General features: G+C 45.1%; 1 protein-coding gene across 21 annotated transcripts in view; it reads left to right on the forward strand.

Moving 5' to 3' along the window:
• nrxn2b (neurexin 2b) overlaps positions 1–17,387 on the forward strand; it is a 618,578-nt gene that overhangs the window by 56,725 nt on the left and 544,466 nt on the right. For all 21 annotated transcript variants that reach the window (XM_036547806.1, XM_036547808.1, XM_036547817.1 and 18 more), the window contains exon 2: positions 9,085–10,476. In XM_036547806.1, the coding sequence (XP_036403699.1) occupies positions 9,765–10,476 (712 nt within the window). In that variant the 5' untranslated portion in view covers positions 9,085–9,764. The remainder of the gene's footprint in view (positions 1–9,084; positions 10,477–17,387) is intronic.

Genomic DNA, 17,387 nt, shown 5'->3' on the forward strand with positions numbered 1-17,387 from the left:
CTTCAAAAGCATTTTTTTTTATTCCAAAACGTTTTATTGATGTTAATTTTGCATGTATACTAAATCAATCTGATGAAATTAAACAATTTTTTTCTCTTGTTTCTCACCTCGTTTAAGTAGCACCATTGGTACCTTTGAGTGCCAATAAAAAATGGTACTTTCGGTGCTTAGGTTTCTGGTTTCACACAGCTGTTACGATCCCAAAATTACAATTCAGCTGCCTCAACAGTTCCAAAAGGCTGTACGCTAAGAAAATATATACACTCGGGGTGAGATTCACATGTATGCAAAGAGAGTCAAGGACAAAAATGGAAAGTCTGTCTGTGCAAAAATTAATTGTTACTGTGCTGAATTTACGATGCTTACAATACTTGATATGAAACATTTTCATATCAAGTATTGCATATGGATTTTTGATGTCCTTTTATAGTTCAGAATTTACCATTACGAATCCTGTTTCCCGTGTTTATAAACTTGGACTGGCACCAAGCTGACTCTGTATAAAGCTGTTGGCATTATCTGGAGAGAACATACTGTAGGCTGCATTTCAGTCCCAGTGCTTTATCGGGCGATGTGTGAGGGATAATTACGGGGATAGTCGAAATGTCCATAGAGGGACTGCTTGGAGCGAACCTAAGATGAGGTTCGTCTTCCCCTGTGACCAGTTCCCATGTGCCAGTGGTATTGTGGGATTGCATCCTACTCCACAGACAGTCGACTTGCCACGGAAGAGGAGGTGATCCGACTGGTTGCAGGGCAGCAGGGAGCAAGTCGATGACGATCAGAAACCACGGTCAAGGGCACCAGTGTCAGTCAGACGCTGCCGACCCATCTGCTGGTAAAGCATTGGATACGACCGCAGCTGGTAGGCTTCACCCTGGTCTTGGCAATATTACAGAGGCACAATGTACACTTTTAACCAGGTGTGTAAGATGGGGGGAGGAAAATGGGAAGTGAAAAATTGGGATCCTCAGTGATAGCCCTGCTCTTAATAAGATGCAAATTTCAAGCCCCTGGCATCTGCGACACAAATTGCTTTCTGACAGTATATTTAAGATGGTAATCGAGTGTCATTTACTGCAGACAATTTGATTTGGATTGCCTTGCTTTTCTGTTTCCCCTGCAGTAACTCTGTGTGTGTGTGTGTGATTTTTTGAATCTCTCCTTTATTTTTTTGGATCAAAAAAAATAAAGGTCATTATCTCATTTAGCGTGGGGATTGGCTAAAAAACATGCAGTGCTGACATCACTGGTGTGCTCCCCGAACAGGGTAACAGAGTTAGGCTGGAAGCAGTGGTGTTGTTTGGTCCAATCATTCGGGGCTATAGCCCCGAATATTTTCTCCCTGAAAAAGGAGGTGTGTATAGCAATACAACAGACAGACCGTGTAACAGAGCGGAACTTGACTTGCAGCGTCTGAAGGTGTGATAATATTTATTTATTGTAAAGGTAGATCTAACCTCTCCAACCTACCGATGCCGATCTCCCTTCAAAAAAAAAAAAAAAAAAAGACAAGCCCCAGGCAAACTTGACTTAGCCCCGGATCTGTTCAATAGCAAGAAATGTCCCTGGCTAGAAGTAGCAGGATACACTCTGACTATGCTGCATTTTTGCTCTTGCTTTGAACAGCACACTTAAATGAGCAAAGCTTTTATCATTACTACTTCCTCCACCAAACCAACTGTGTTCTGTGCAAACTGGGAAAAAATAAACAAATAAACAACACTTTGATCAAATTGGCCCTTCAGAGTTTAGAACAAACCTCAGTGCTTTTCCATTGATTTCCAGTGCTAAAGACCTCACTGTGAAGCTTATTCTTGCCGCTCGTTGCAATCAGCGTATTCACCCCAGTGTCCCCAAATGCATATGTGAGGCTCCCAGTAAGTGACTTAATTTTAGGCAGGTGGCAGTTCTGCAAAGTGGCCTGAAAGCACATTGTATCCCCTTATCTTAAGAGCAGGAGTACTGATTGGGTGCTGGTTGCCATTGGAAATTGCTGTCATGCAGCAACAGTTTCCCTCCGTCTCCTTGTGTTCCCATGTCCCTGCATAGGTAATGGCGCCCCTTTTTTTTCTGGTTTTTGAATCCTCGTCTCTTTTCCCCCTCCACGGTCTCAGCAGGTGTTGAAAGGCCTCTCATCTCCAAGCACTTTGAATAGAGAGACTGTGTCTGATTGCTTGGATGTTGTTGCAATTAACGTCAAGGGCCACAGGATGGAGGCTGTCAGATTGTGTGCTAACATGGGCCTGAGGAGTCCTCCTCACGGTATGTCTTTCTCAGTATTTCATCACTTTATTATGGACCTTAGTCTGAGAAGTAGGATCCAGACTCAAGGATACAATCTGAAAACAAAAAATTCCATTAATTATAACCTGTAGTATTTCAAAAACAATGAAAAGAGCAAAAGATCATCTGAGCTTACAATGTCACTGTCAGATTGTGTAAATACATTTTCAAAGCAAATCTTCAGAATGTTATCTAAAGATAGAGTAAATTGGTTAGCATAAAGGCCAGAGTATAAGACCCACTTGTAAGTAATATTGACTTAAAATCCTTTTTCAAGCATGTAAAATGAAAACAGTTCATAACAGCCATGCAGCGGAAAAATCAGCACTTTGCAAGAAGTAAATGACCCATAAACTCTTTTTTCTACGCCATGTCATTTGAATAGATTTGAAATGGCTTCAAAATTACTCGGTGCACCTAGACTGAGTTCACACGCTTACAAGTTTGCCGTGCCTAAAATGCATATTTGACCAGTGCGCCCTTCAATCCCATGGGAGGCGGACCCCTGGAAAATAGGGCGGGGAAACTGATAATGTAAAAACCCTGCATGTGGTTATGCTTGCATGCTGACAGGAACAGGTTTCAGCTGTGACTGGTATAGTGTGAGGGTCCTGTGTCAGTTTCTGCTCCCAGAATCCCACAGGCCTGTTTGCCTGCCTGCCTGACATCAATGGGGATCCCCAGAGCTGTGATGTGAAGCAAGTTATAAACGTCTGACTATTAAGAAACGTTCCCTGATAGCATTCCGCATGTGGATACGTTCATTATGTTAAATGCAAATTTTAAAAAGGCAATTCACAATCAAGCAAAAACCTCCAGGCTGTTACACAATAACAACCCAAATGCCAAATCAGATGCTTTAAATTACGGACTTATTTGTGCGAGTAGACAGCTGGTTACGGTTTAGAGCGAGTTCAACCATAATTGCATTAATATTTATTAGAACCATAAAACACTATATGATTGTGAGTAAAATTTTATTCTTCCGAAACTTAAACGACAGATGCTGCATCTGTGAATTAAGTTATTTAGAGAACATTCTTAAAAACACAGGCAGTAATGATTTGGAGTCCATGACAGCAGAACATAATTGGGTTAGTTCAGGTGGCACAGGTTGGGTCCCATCGGCAAGGATCTCTATCACCGTGCTCGATAGCACCCTCTAGCACCTTGTCGGGTGCCTATAAGTTGCTTGGTTGACATCAGTGGGGTTTTTCCTGTCCTCTCTTTGGTTTTTCCCCTTCTGTGGTGCTCTGTGGGACTTGTAGTGTGAAAGCAGGCTGTATGCCAGTGTACTGGAGTATTGTATTTGACACACTTCTTTGCTCAAGGTTGAGTGCAGAGATGTTTCAGTTAGGAAAGCCTAACATCCACAAATGGCAATGCCAAAATTGAGTCAAAAAACAGGGAAAAAGGAGTAAAATTGGAAGTGCTAAAACCTGAAGGTGCTGAAGTTCATCATAATTTACAGACTTTTAAAACAATCTTGACATTTCCGTCCCGCAGAGGTGTCCTAATATTTTTAAAGCCTCACCATCTTGCACCAGACGACGTGCTGTGACTTGTGTTTGTAATTGCTGAAGAGCACAGCAGCCAAGGCTGTCTCTATCATTTTTCTGAATCAAACTTTTGTGTTCGCTAATTCTCAGCCGTTATCATTCACGATGTCATACCCACGCATGAGACGGCGTGGGTGTGCCGCGGTGCCTTGCACCTCTCCCGCGCTGTGATGTCTTCGCCTGGCTCGCGGCTCGGCACAGATCTGGATTACAGCCATCCCCTGCTCGGCGCTTATCCTCCGCTGCTCTCGTCCTACCAGATTCTATTTTCATCTTAATGTACAGAAGTCCCAGCCAGCGCTTCCCTGATCGTTTACCGAGCGCGGGCTCCCATATGGCGCCTTCTGCTCGCCGAGGATCCGTTTCTTGTTTGTTTCTTCCTCTCCTTCCCTGGCGCTCGCTAAAAATAGACGTGATGACGGGGGTTGCCACACCCTGCTCATCGGGGCCGTCTTTCCTGTGGCGGCAGGAACGCTGCGCGTCTTGGGGTGTGAAGATGAATCCAGATCCGTTTGGCTCCTTTTCCGAGCCCCTGCCGTTGAAGGTGTGCTGGAGCGTCGTATCTTCTCTCACTCCCCCACCCCCCTACTTTCCCATGCCGAGTGGTGGAGCTGGGGTTGATGGGAGATGAGTCCTCCTTGTAGTGCTTGAATTGGCAAGGAGGACGTGGAGCAGAATCTGGATCGTCATCTCTCTCCCAGACAGCAGCTCTGCGTCTCCAGGCCAATGGGCTGATTAATTGGAACGTGAGAGGCGCTGGGCAGAGCCAAAATGTCCTGTGTGTGTGTGTGTGTGTGTGTGTGTGTGTGTGTGTGTGTGTGTGTGTGTGCGCGTGCTTGCAGCTTACATACCATCAGGGGGATGAAAACACCAGTACATGCACACAGAGACATGGACACAAATGAATGGGCGTGCAAAGCATGCACACATACATGCATGCACGCCCAACCACACACACATGCGTGCACATACACATGCAGACTCAGATGCAAGCAAGCGCACACGCACACACGTGCACAGGCATACAAATGCCTGCGCACATCTCCAAATGGAGTATCAGAAAGACAGGACTGTTGATAGAGTAGAATATCCTCCGTCAGCTGAAATAGTTTAATTCATCTTCAGTAGATCACGTCTTGCAACAACAAAGAAAAGAACGTCTTGCGAAATGGATGGAGTTTCCTTGGGGGCAAAGACGATATCCATGCAGCGCTGCCCAGCTACATTTAATAGCCATTCAGCAACTGCGGGTTACCATTGCATTACGCCTCAGCCTAAATTCTGCCTGGAAGGTATGGCAGATTTGTGTGGAGATGCTTCGGCGAGTGAGTGCGTCCGTGCGTTATTTCCGCCGTTACGCGGGACTGGCGGTATTTAGACCGTGAACCCGGCGGATTGCTTTGCATTAATGCACCCTCTCTTTAGCCGTGGTGATTGGCACCTTAAACTGCCGTACAATGAGTCAGGCCCGAGCCGCCTAATGGCCTCTGTGCTGAGGTAATGAGAGAGGGAAGGCTGGAAACGCAATTCTCCCAACAGTAAGTGTCATTGATGTGATGGCGCAGGGACCAGCTCGATTGCTTATTCTGTCTTTGGCGCCTCACCAGCCTGCTCTTGCTCTCTTTCTCTGCCTCTCTTCCTCTCTCTCTGTTTTTCTTTCCCTCTCCATCTTTCTATCGACTCCACACATTCACTGCCCTACCACCCACAGTGCTATTCTTTTTTTTTTTTTAACCCCTGTCTGTTAGGTTCTTCAGGCTTGATTGGTTTGATTACATTAAACCAATGGGAGCTGTGGGAGGTCTTCAGTACCTTATTTTAGCCCTCTGCTAGCCCTCATCACCCCATTCAGCAGACCTCAGATCAGTATAACATTCTGCTCAGTTTGCGTAGAGATTTGAACAAATTAGTCCCCACCCTCCCTCACCTAGCCAACACATTATCAGTTCAACTCCTCCCACCCCAAGTCCACAGTTATAGAAGCAGTATATATATCCATCTCTCTCTCTCTCTCTCTCTGTCTCTCTCATATATAAACATCTATGCAAAATGATGATTTGAGGGCAGTCTAATTCCATATTTATGATCTATATTGCTTGTGTGCTGTGTCAGATGGCATACTCTTACTCAAAACAAAAAAATGAAAATGAAGAATAGCATTTAAGGAGCATAGCCCAGAAATCGATATGCAAAAGCTACTAAATTTGCCATGTCACCTTGAAAATGATCACTATGGTGAGTTTATTGCCTAACTGCATCTGTGAGCATTGATCCTTTTCCATTGAGTCCTGTTTAAACTATTTCAACGCGTTGACTCTAGGACCATTTCTGGAGCGTATGTTTGGGTTGGCCAGATGGAAAGATTTGCATCAGTCAATACTTCACAAAGGCAGGGGAATTGGACCTTAGTGCGACCTGGTTTTGCTGGAACAAAGCCTCGTGCAGCGGCTTTCGTTGTCTTAGGAAAAGAGGGCATTAACACATCATCAGACGGCGCGGAGCCACACACTGTGGAAGTAATAGGGAAGTAACAAACCATCCAGTCGGGCTCCCCGGGCCTTATCGATCAGCTTAAAGAATCTCATCAAGGACCCCTCTCTCTTTCTCCCTCCCTCTTTCTCTCTCTTTCTCTCTGAGCCTCAGCATCAAAGCCTGTGTGTTCGTTCATCAAGAGCACAGAGAATGTCTGTTTCTCTCTCCCAGACGCACAGAGCATTCCCTTCTCCCAGAAGCACAGAGAATGTCTGTCCCCCTCTGCCAAAAGCGCAGAGCATTTTTTCCTGACAGTTTAAGATGTTTAACATGCTTATAAGGTGCGTAAGATGCTTATTAGAAAGATAGCAGGTCTCCTGTGGGCACTGTTAACAGAGCCAGTAGAAAAACCCAATGAAGAAAATGAAGTTGCAGTGATTGGAGGTCGGCCTCAGTGGTGGGCGAGAGAGGGGTCTGAGAGGTCACCCGCTCTTTCCATTCTGCGTGCCAGGCAGCACCGCGGGGGTCATCTGCAGCAATCTCCGTCACCAGAAAAGCACCCCCGTTCTCGCTCTCTCCCTGCTGCTCTGCACTCCTCTCTGTCTCTTGCTCTCTGTCTGTCCCTCTCTTCCTCGCTCTCCCTCCCTCTTCACCCCCCCCTTGCTATTTCTCATTCATCCTTCACTCCCCTCCTGCTGTGTCATATCTTCTTGCCCTGCTTTCTCACTCTCCTCTCCTCTCACTCTCACTCACTCTCCCCTCCTCTCTCTCTCTCCCCTCCCCTCTCACTCTCTCTCATTCCCTTGTTCTCTTACCCTGCAAACCTCTGCTCATCCTCTCTTCTCACTTCTTCCCTCTCTCTGTCCCTCACGCTACCCCTCCTCCCCTCTCTCTCTCTCTCTGTATCTCTGTATTCAACCTGAACAATATTAAAAGTGTCCCTGCAAGAGCCCTTGGTTAATTAACGCACAGCGTCTGCTTGGCGCTTACAGATGAGTCGGCTTTGTGCAACTCACTGAGCCAAGATTTATTGCATTCACCCTGCAAGGAGGCTGTGTGCCATTGTGTGTGTATGTGTATGTGTGTGTGTGCATGTGCGCGCATGCATACGTGCATGTGCATGCGCATATGTGCGTGTTTGTGTATATGTTTGTGAGTGTGACTAGGTGTGTGTATGCATGTGTGTATATGCATATAGTGTTTGTGAATGCATATATGTGTGCGAGTGCCTGTGTGTGAATGCGGCTGTGTGTGTGTGTGTGCGTGCGTGCGTGCGCGCATGCGTGACTACATCTCCCTGAATGTCCCAGTCCTTACAGATTGCATTTTAGAGAAAAAAAAAACACTTAAGATCTAATATTTTACAGCGGCTATTGTATAAAGTGTGTACAGAGAAAGAGAGGAAAAAAGAAATCTCTCACCAGATGAAAGTCAGTGGTACTCTCTGGTGCCTGTAGACGTTTGTGGCTGAAATTTCTGCGTCTGCCGCTCGTGGCACTGCAAAGACCGTGCTGGGGCTATTTTTCTTTCAGGGCGGTGACCGGAAAGTAATGAGGTCACGGGTGTCTTTCACGGCCCTGCCCGCGAACGGCAGGGCAGAACCGTGTGGTATCGGCTGTGCCGGTTGGCCAAAGACCAGGCCAAGCTGACAGGGCATGTCCAGATTGCCCGGGCAGCGAGCTGCTCACAGCTTGGGCAAAAAAAAAAAAAAAAACTGTCTCGTGTCAGGGACTGTCAGCCCAACGTGTAAACTTTCGTCAGGAGGACAAATTCCAAATTGGTGTTGCACCACCAGTCGGAAACGTCACTGACAACCGCCTGTTTTCAGACAGTAACAGAGTGTACCTTCAGCTCCACTGGTGTGGAATACTTGCGGCATGTACATCTAACAATTAATTAAAACTCTTCTGCTGGCAATATTTGACAGATTGGCTTGTTGTGTCTGTCTGCGTCTGGTATCCTAAGGGTCTGAAAGGATCTTATGAATTCCAGCAATTCTTGCACCACTGATGGTTTGCTTTGACTCTTGGGAAAAAGATTTTTTTTTTATTTTCAGTCATTCAGAAGTCCTTCAGATGAACTGATGTACACCTAAGTGGTAGGTCCATTCTTTCGTCAATACGCAAACCACAACATTGCTCCATCGTGCAAGCCTTGAATTAAATGAATGACAAGATTGAGACTTGCGTGTCAGCATGTAACGGGTTCAATCTCAGATTGTCAAATCCTGGTATTCAGTTGAGAAGGTGAATATTACCTGAGGAAACTGTGCACCAGCGGCCTCCTGTGCTTTGAGGTATAATTGTGACGCTGGAAGGTATAGCATGAGTGATTCCCAGGAAGGGAGGTGGGCTTAATTGCATGCAGTTGGCGTTGAAAATTAAATCTCTCTTCAGGAATAATGGGAACCGATTAGTAAAAGCCAGTGGGTCACGGATGACGATCCTGCCCGCCGTTCATTCTCCGAAATTCATCTGTTGAAAGTGAGATTTTAACGCAGTCCTGGGTTGCGCGCAGCGAGAGGGAGGAATGGAGTTCTACATGTAAAAACAATTATGATCGTATGCAATTAAATGTCACATTCATCTTGCCGTCTTTGCTGATAAGTGCCTGTTATAAAATTATAATTGTGTTTCTCTGTTCTGGTGCATGGTTAAAGATCTGTACATGTCTGCCTTTCTGTCCATCTGACTGTCTATCAGACTATGCATAGATGTGTTTTTTGGGTGAATTCAGAATTTAACGGGCTACTTTATGTGTCTTACAGTGCCCTGCACCAGGAATAATGGAAGGATCCATGCTGTTTTAGGCTGTGTGGCGTAATTCCTGGAAAGAGAACAGGGCCACTGCTGGAAGGAGGCCAACACCTGACATTTGGAAGAGAAAAAAAACTGGGAACCATGCAATTATTCTGCCCTTCACCGAACACTAGATAACTTGGAGAAACTTTCCACGATCTGTCCCTCACGCCCCTTTTCCTTTCCCCCCCTTACCTGATGATCAAATGACGATCAAAGGTAGCATATGAAACCACACCGCCCAGTTTGCCTTCATGTGTGATCTCTGAAAAAGCCGCATTGGGATTCTGCTGTGTTGATTGAATAAAGTGCTGGACTGGGAGCCTCGGCTGGAAACGGGAAAGAAACTGGAGAAAAGGCCCCATCTTGTGTGTCATCCTTCACTTCCCGTAGACACCACCCAATGGAGAGGCTAAGAAGAGAATCAGGATAGTGGACGAAAGTATACAAACGATCTGAGAATTGGTTCGTTGGAAGGATTTTGGAAGTAGATCCTGAGGATAGCTCAGCCTCATAGTAGGAAGCCTTGTATGTGGACAGACACTGTTGTCATCAGTTAGATCAAAAAAGAAAAAAAAAAAACATTCGTTTCTTCCCTGGCGGTGGATTAAAGGACCGAGCAGAGAAGGATCTGGACGGGGTTGGGAAGATGACCGGGGAGTGGAGGTCCTTGTGGTGGCCCTTGTGGCCTCTGGCTTTGGCCGGGCTGGTGATGGCGGTATCAGCGCTGGAGTTCGGAGGCGCCCCGGGGCAGTGGGCGCGGTATGGGCGGTGGGAGGCCGGGTCAGGGGGCGAGCTCAGCTTCAGCCTGAAGACCAACGTCAGCAAGGCGCTGGTGCTGTATCTGGATGATGGTGGGAACTGCGACTTCCTGGAGCTGCTGATTGCCGGCGGCCGCCTGCAGCTGCGCTTCGCCATCCACTGCGCCGAGCCCGCCACCGTCCACATGGAGACACCGGTCAACGATGACCGCTGGCACATGGTGCTGCTCACCCGCAACTTCCGCGAGACCATGCTGGTGGTGGACAGCGAGGCCAAGGTGGCGGAGGTGCGGTCCAAGCGGCGGGAGATGGCGGTTGTGAGTGACCTGTTCGTGGGTGGCATCCCGCCCGACGTGCGCCTCTCTGCCCTCACCTCCAGCACCGTCAAGTACGAGCCGCCCTTCCAGGGCCTGATCGCCAACCTGAAGGTGGGGGAGACACCGCCCACCCTGCTCAACAGCCAGGGCATACAGAGCGACCTGGAGTACCTTTGTACCAAGCAGAATCCCTGCCTGAACGGAGGCTTCTGCACCATCCAGTATGGAGAGGTGCACTGTGACTGCACCCTCACCCGCTACCGGGGGAAGTACTGCAGCGAAGGTAAGACTGTCTTGCTCAGATGCACACACGCACACACACACTCACACTCTCTTTCTCTCTCTCACACACATTTACACACACACACGCACACACACTACCACTCAGACACATTTTTCACATATTCAAACTAACATACACTCTCTCTCCCTCAGTCACTCTCTCACACACACGCACACACACACACACACACACACACACACACACACACACTCACGCACGCACACACGCACACACAGCTGGGGCTTTGGTCTTACTACAGTGTATTGAAGCGAGCACCATGCAAAGTCATGAACTGCAGGTATTCCATGGGCTTTTGAATTTGGGATTTATCCCTGCCCCGACACGCATGGCTTTGGCTCGCAGATGAGATTGGGCTTCCTTTCCATATTGCTAGAGAGCGCGGAGAGGGAGGATAAAAAAGCCGGAGAGAGAGACTGACGAGTGCTGAGCTCCAGGGACAGGCAGGAGACTGTCTTTGAGCTCGGTTGACGAATGAGCTGTAGCAGATGGAATGAAATCTCCTATAGCTAGCCTGTGAAGGACAACAGACACACAGCAAAGAGACAGCAAACACCGACTCTCATCCAGCATCTTTCTAGAGAAGCAGACCCCACATTGTCGGTTTGCTCTGTTTTCACCAGATAAAACTGTTAAAAAATGAAAACGGTCTCTCAGGCTTGTTCACTGTTCTTTGTTTCGCCAAAAAAACAAATTTATCAAAGGCAGAGGAAGCACTGTACAGAGACTGTGACTACTTTGGTGAATTCCATTTTTAGTGCCTTTTCTCCATCTAGTGGCGAAAAGAAGGTACTTTCCTCACCTTGAGGGAGGCAATCAGTCTGTCAGTGAGTGAGTAAGTTGGGGGGGATAGGGGGGCACTTACTCTTTCTGGCTGTGATTAAGTAGTCCTAGAAAGTTCACTGGTATGCAGGTTGTTCTTTTCGTAGTTCAGCATGGCCCGCTTTGTTTCTGTAGGGATGGAGAGTGTTTGAGTACGGGCTAGAGATGCTACAGGATCGTGCACTGGGGCCTCATGAATACAGATCAGTTTGCCTCGATTGCATTCAATTGTTACACTGGCATTTGCTACAGATGGGAGGAAGGCACTCCAGCTCAACCTCTTAATCTTGTATTTCGGAAAGCCGCCTTTTCACTGTGACCCGTCCTCTTTTTCGCAACCATCTTTCTTTCTCCTCCATCCCCAAATCCAATTCCTTCGCCGGTGTCCCTCCCTGACCTCATCTAGGTTTTCTTCTTGAACCTGCTCCCTCTACATCAACTTCTGTCCAGCAGACTGCACTACATATCTCTCCCTCCCTGCCTGCTGGCATATTGCTGTCTGGAACCCCCCTTTCTCTTTTCTCTTTTCTCTTTTCCCTTTTCTCTGCATCTTGGTGGTTCTGTTCCTCCTCCAGATTACTGTCTTTTACGTGATGTGTCCTCCATTTCTGTGCCTTTTGCTGCACTTGATAACTCCCCAACACATAGATGCAGACAGACACACACACACACACACACACACACACACGCACACACACTGAACTGACGTGCACACACCAACACATTTACACACCAACACACAAACCCTGCACACGCTCACACACACACTGATGAATCACCACACACAAACACACCAAGACACACACACACACACACACACACACACACACATACACACAAACACACACCAAATTGACACACACCATCTCACACTGAGATACAGATACACACACGCACTCACAAACACACACCAACACATGGACGTGCACAAATACACTCTTATACACCGCATTTGTTACACCCTCTTGTGCAGTCTTCCTCACACTTGCATTACATCACGTGTTGCTGCTGGCTCTCTCTTCCTCCAAATCCTCCTCTTCTCTGTCCGCACGCTCCCTGCCTCTGCCCTCCGTCCTCATTGTGGTTTTTACATTTCTGAGATTTTGGCGTGAAGTGGAACTATTTAAAATTTTTATTATTAAATGCCTTTATATTACAGCAAACTCAGTAATACAATGATCATTTTGTATAACTGGATATTACTGTAGAATAATGATATAATACAATAGCATATCAGTATTGACAGTAACAAATAATCTTAATAATAATTGTAATAGTATGTAGTTTCTTTTTGAGTCTGTTATTAATAAGACAATTCAGTTTCTCCCAGCTATCCTAAACATCTTTCCCTGACAATCCAGTACAGGGGCAGAGTGTTATATTGTCCATCTGGCAGGAGTAGACAGCTATGTAAAAAAGTAAAGTAACCCTGAAAAAGTATCACTGCTTAGATTTTAGATTTCTGAATGGATGTAGACCCAGAAGTTGTCGGTGATTTTTTTTTTTTTTTTTTGCTGTAATTGAGGAGGTTTCTGTGTCACAATAGTTCCATTCCTCACCAGTCATGCAGTCTGCATTCATTTTGCCTGTGCACCAGGTTCACCCATTAATCCGAAGTGGCCAAACTGTGATTGCTGCTTTGGGATAGGACTGAGTTCTGCTGTCTGTTTCAGACTTGCTCATAACGGAACTTTTCAATAATTGGAAATGGAACTTTTCAATTTACTATTTCATGACCCCAATTATAAGTGATCCATACCATACATATCATTTTTCTCCTAAAATGTATTCTTTTAAGAGTACTACCAGGGCCGTTGTCTGACAGTACTCTTCCTTCCCTCAGTCAGATGGGTGTGTGTAGTACAAGAATACAGAGTACAGTGCCACTGTGTGACAGCAGGAAGTTTTTCCCTTTCAAAGCTCCAGACAGGAAGAGCACAGAGAGATCCATTTTGTTCCTGCTCATTTGTTTTGTACAAGTTGTTTGGCTTGGAGAATGCAAATGTTGTCATTATTTCCTTCTGCTAGCACTAAAATGTGAATTTCATCAGACAAAGGCAATACAAATGTCTCTCTGTCTGCAGTTCACCATTTCAGACAACCTTTGGGAATAGTCGCAAGATCCAGACTTCTTTCATATTGTGATTGCATATTTAACTTTGCCACTCAGTTATTTTTTGGCTTGTTTTTAACTATAATGTACTTCATCAGTATATTATGTTTTCCAACAGCAAACACTTAATAGTTAGGGATTATATTGTCAACATAATTCTGTCTGAGACTGAATCAGTTGTTCAATGTTTTATGTAACTCACTGATTTTAACCAGTCATATCATCTTGCTATGGAGAGCAGTGTTTTAATTGGTTTATACGAGACAATGATTGACAGCACATGCTAGCTCCACCCAGAATGAGGCTTACGAAGCCTCACTCTCCCTCATTCTCTCTCAGTTAAAATCTCCATCAAAGAAAGAGAGATGCAGCTGAAGGAGGGGTGTTGCAGCTGTGGAGACAGGTGTGTTCAGCAGGCTAGGTGTAGCTGTATGGAACACTTTCAAAAGTGAAGTGGCACCGCCAAAGTTAACCAACACAATTAAAAAAATATATGGTAATAACAATTCGAACAATAATAGAAGTGATAATAAAATGCTGCATTTGAGAAACAGTGGACGCTTCCGGCATGCCAGAAATTTCCTATCGTCTTTTTGCTTTCCATTACTACCTGATCTTATGAATAAAAAGAGAAAGAAAACCTTGAAGCTTTGATCTAGTTGTCAGCAGATGTTATGGTGGATTGCAGGTTGACACAAAGGAATGTATTTTAAGGTTTGCCAGATGAAGAAAAAGAAAAAAACCCTCAAACCTATGATATATTCTCAGTTATGTGTTACTGTGTGTCCCCCCAACACACACACACACACATACACACACACACACCTTCTCACGGATAACTTATTCATTACAATTATTGTGAATTGGTAATTTTCATAGTTTCAGGTACTGAGGGTTATAATTGAAATGAATTGCATGTCACCTGCATGGACCATTGTTTTTAATAATTGACCAGGACCTTGGTTTCTCTCCAGATAACCCCAAGGGCTGAGTGCTTTGTAAGTGCTTTAAAGTCTAAAATTACACTCCCAGTGTAATTAGAGGTTAAATGAGTTTATGAGAACTTTTGTTCAGAACTTTGTATTTGTTAGAATCTCACCCATTTAAAAAAGGGGCCATGACCCAATATGCATAGCATTATGCTGAGCTTAAATGAAGTGGTTGAGAATAATGTAAATATTCATAAGCAACACTATACTTGATGTACCAAAACAACTAATTATTTCAAAAATGTTGTTGGTTCACATTCCATGCTAATACTTCTGTTTAAGATCCAGCAGATTTTATCCATTCTATAACAGTTCTGGGTATCACCGTATGTACAGTGTAGTCAATAATTAAATTGTTACTGTAATTAAGAGGAGTCAATCCTATTTGTTTTCTGCTGAACGGCAACAGATTCAGCGATTCTGTGACCTGCTTACATCCATAGGAAAAGGGGGAAATTAAAAATGACAGCATGATCCCAGTGGTTTCCGCAAATTCAATTAGCATCAAATTCGCGGAGATCTGGCCTAATGCAGATTGTCAGGAGATGATTCTCTATTTATTATTGATAAGCGATGGGGAAAAGTCTATTCTGTACATGAAAACAATCCCAAAATAATTCAAATGGCAATAAATTATTAAAGTGCTGAAAATATAGTAGAAAACAGATATTTTAATTAGTTTGTGACAGTTCCTTTCCACGCTGTGTGAGCTGACCACCATATCAAATGTGCTAAGACATATGAGTGACATACGAGCGAGTACTATGACAAAGATCGAAATGCCGATTAGCTCAGCATTTTAGTCATATACCAATCGCTCATGGAATCAGCAGCATTTGATGTGCTAAACTTTTACTAAACAAAACATGTCATCTCAACTGACATTTCCATGTGAACGCACTTCATTCATTCATTAGAGTAGTCATTAATAAAATCCAGGTGCGTTTATGAATATAAACCGGGAATGACGTTTTTGACGTTTGAGATTGCTTTGTGGATGGTCGCCTTCTATGCATCTTCTACATGTGCCATATTCATTCGATCAAGAAAAGCCTTGAAGACACAATTAACGATCAAAATTCCAAAGCAATACCGCAAACTCTAATGGGAACTAAAAACCCACAAGCAGGTGGTGTAACTGCAGCTGTCGCTCACTCACAAAGTCACTCAGTATCGCATTTTTTTTATTTCAGCCACATCCATATCCCAAGAAACCTGAACCTTATTACAGTCCCTCTCTTATACCATTGCAGACACAACAGAGCTTTCTTGTGTATAATTAATATAGATCGTATACAAGCTCTTCTCTCAAGAGGCTAAACATATGGTCTGGCAGAGAAACTGCTGTCTGCTTTGGCTGAACTTTGAGTTCTGTTTTCGCACCTCACAATGTTGTTTAAAGATACAAAGACAAAATGTTTTCTCAGGTTGGTTAAAAAGTGGAGGAAAACTCATTACAGTCAGGCCGAGCCATTGTTGTGCAAGAAATGTCATTTGTACAGCGTCTTGTTTTCCTGAGCCTTTGAAGATCTAAAGGCAGTCATGCAGCATTGGTCTACTTCTCTCTGGTAACATTACAGACTGCTGAGGTGTCTTTGTGGTCAGGTCCAATATCAGGAGGTTTAGTGTGACTCCAAAAAATATATATGTAATGATTTAATGCACTGTCTCAACCAGCTAGCTTGTACCTTGTCTGGCCAGCTATTGAAACTTGGTCATGCAGCGCTTCTAATATTGTCAAACTCCATGTATGGCTTTCCCTTGTGTTGTACTCTGCCTCACTTGTAAGTCGCTTTGGATAAAAGCCTCTGCCAAATGAATAAATGTAAATGTAAGTGTCCTAAGGGGGCTGTTTACATGGATAAGGCTAATATCCAGAATGTTCATCTGTCTACCAGACAGAATGGGAACCTGGTGACCTAGCAGCAACAATCGTAAGCATTCCTCTCACCCACTTTAGCAAGTGCACGGAATCCGCCCCAGTGATGCTCTGTCCCCGCGGCAGCCGGGCTGACTGAACAGGTCCCTGGGTTCTCAGTTTAAAGTGTACCCTGCTGGCTGAAGGAGGCAGGCAGTGGGGGGAATGGGAGCAGCCCTGAGAGCTGAGGACAATGAGGAGACTCATACATCACAGCGATAATTGCGCGTTGCCCCTGCCGACACTGAGAGGAAGCCCTGTGTGAGTGATTGATGAAGTTGCAATTAACTTGTCCTGTATACATAAATAAGCTGGGGAAGCAATTAGATGGATATTTCCTGTGCGCGTACAGTAACGTCTTCGCTGATAACCTTCTCATGGTTCTTCTTTGTCTATAAATTGGTTGTTCCTTGTTGAGATAAAGTCTGTCCTGTTCCCCTGAGTGTCCATACACTGCCTCGTGCTTCTACTCTAAGGTAGTGTTGGAACTGGGACAGTACTGATATTTTGGCACCACTGGCCCTTAGAAATGTAAGGGGAGGTGTGGTGTGCGTGTCTCGGCGTGCGCGTGTGCACGTGTGTGCGTGCGTGCGTGTGTATACTTGTGTATACTTGTGTATACTTGTGTATACTTGTGTATACTTTTGTATGCTTGTGTGTGTGTGTGTGTGTGTGTGTGTGTGTGTGTGTGCGCTGCTTTGGTTAATGTGCGGTTTTGTGCCTCTCTGTCATCACTATGCTTGAAGTCATTTAAGGGAGATGGAGAGGAGTGAAGTTAAAAAAAAAAAGTATGTGCACATACACACAAATGCACAGAAGCACACGCGCACACATGCACACACATACACACATACACACAAATGCACAGAAGCGCGCACACAAAAACATCCAGCCCGTGTTGTTACCTTTTTGGAAAAGGGATGAGCGCTGGTGACATCTCTCTTATGCATGGGGGCTTAGCTTCATGCCTGGCTTTGCCAGCGAGTGGAAGCTGATCTGTGGCAGAGGGAGGGAAAGCCATAGGGTCCAGGGAACAGAAGCAAAGAGGATC

Source organism: Megalops cyprinoides, chromosome 16 (assembly GCF_013368585.1).
Source record: "Megalops cyprinoides isolate fMegCyp1 chromosome 16, fMegCyp1.pri, whole genome shotgun sequence".
NCBI lineage: Eukaryota > Metazoa > Chordata > Actinopteri > Elopiformes > Megalopidae > Megalops > Megalops cyprinoides.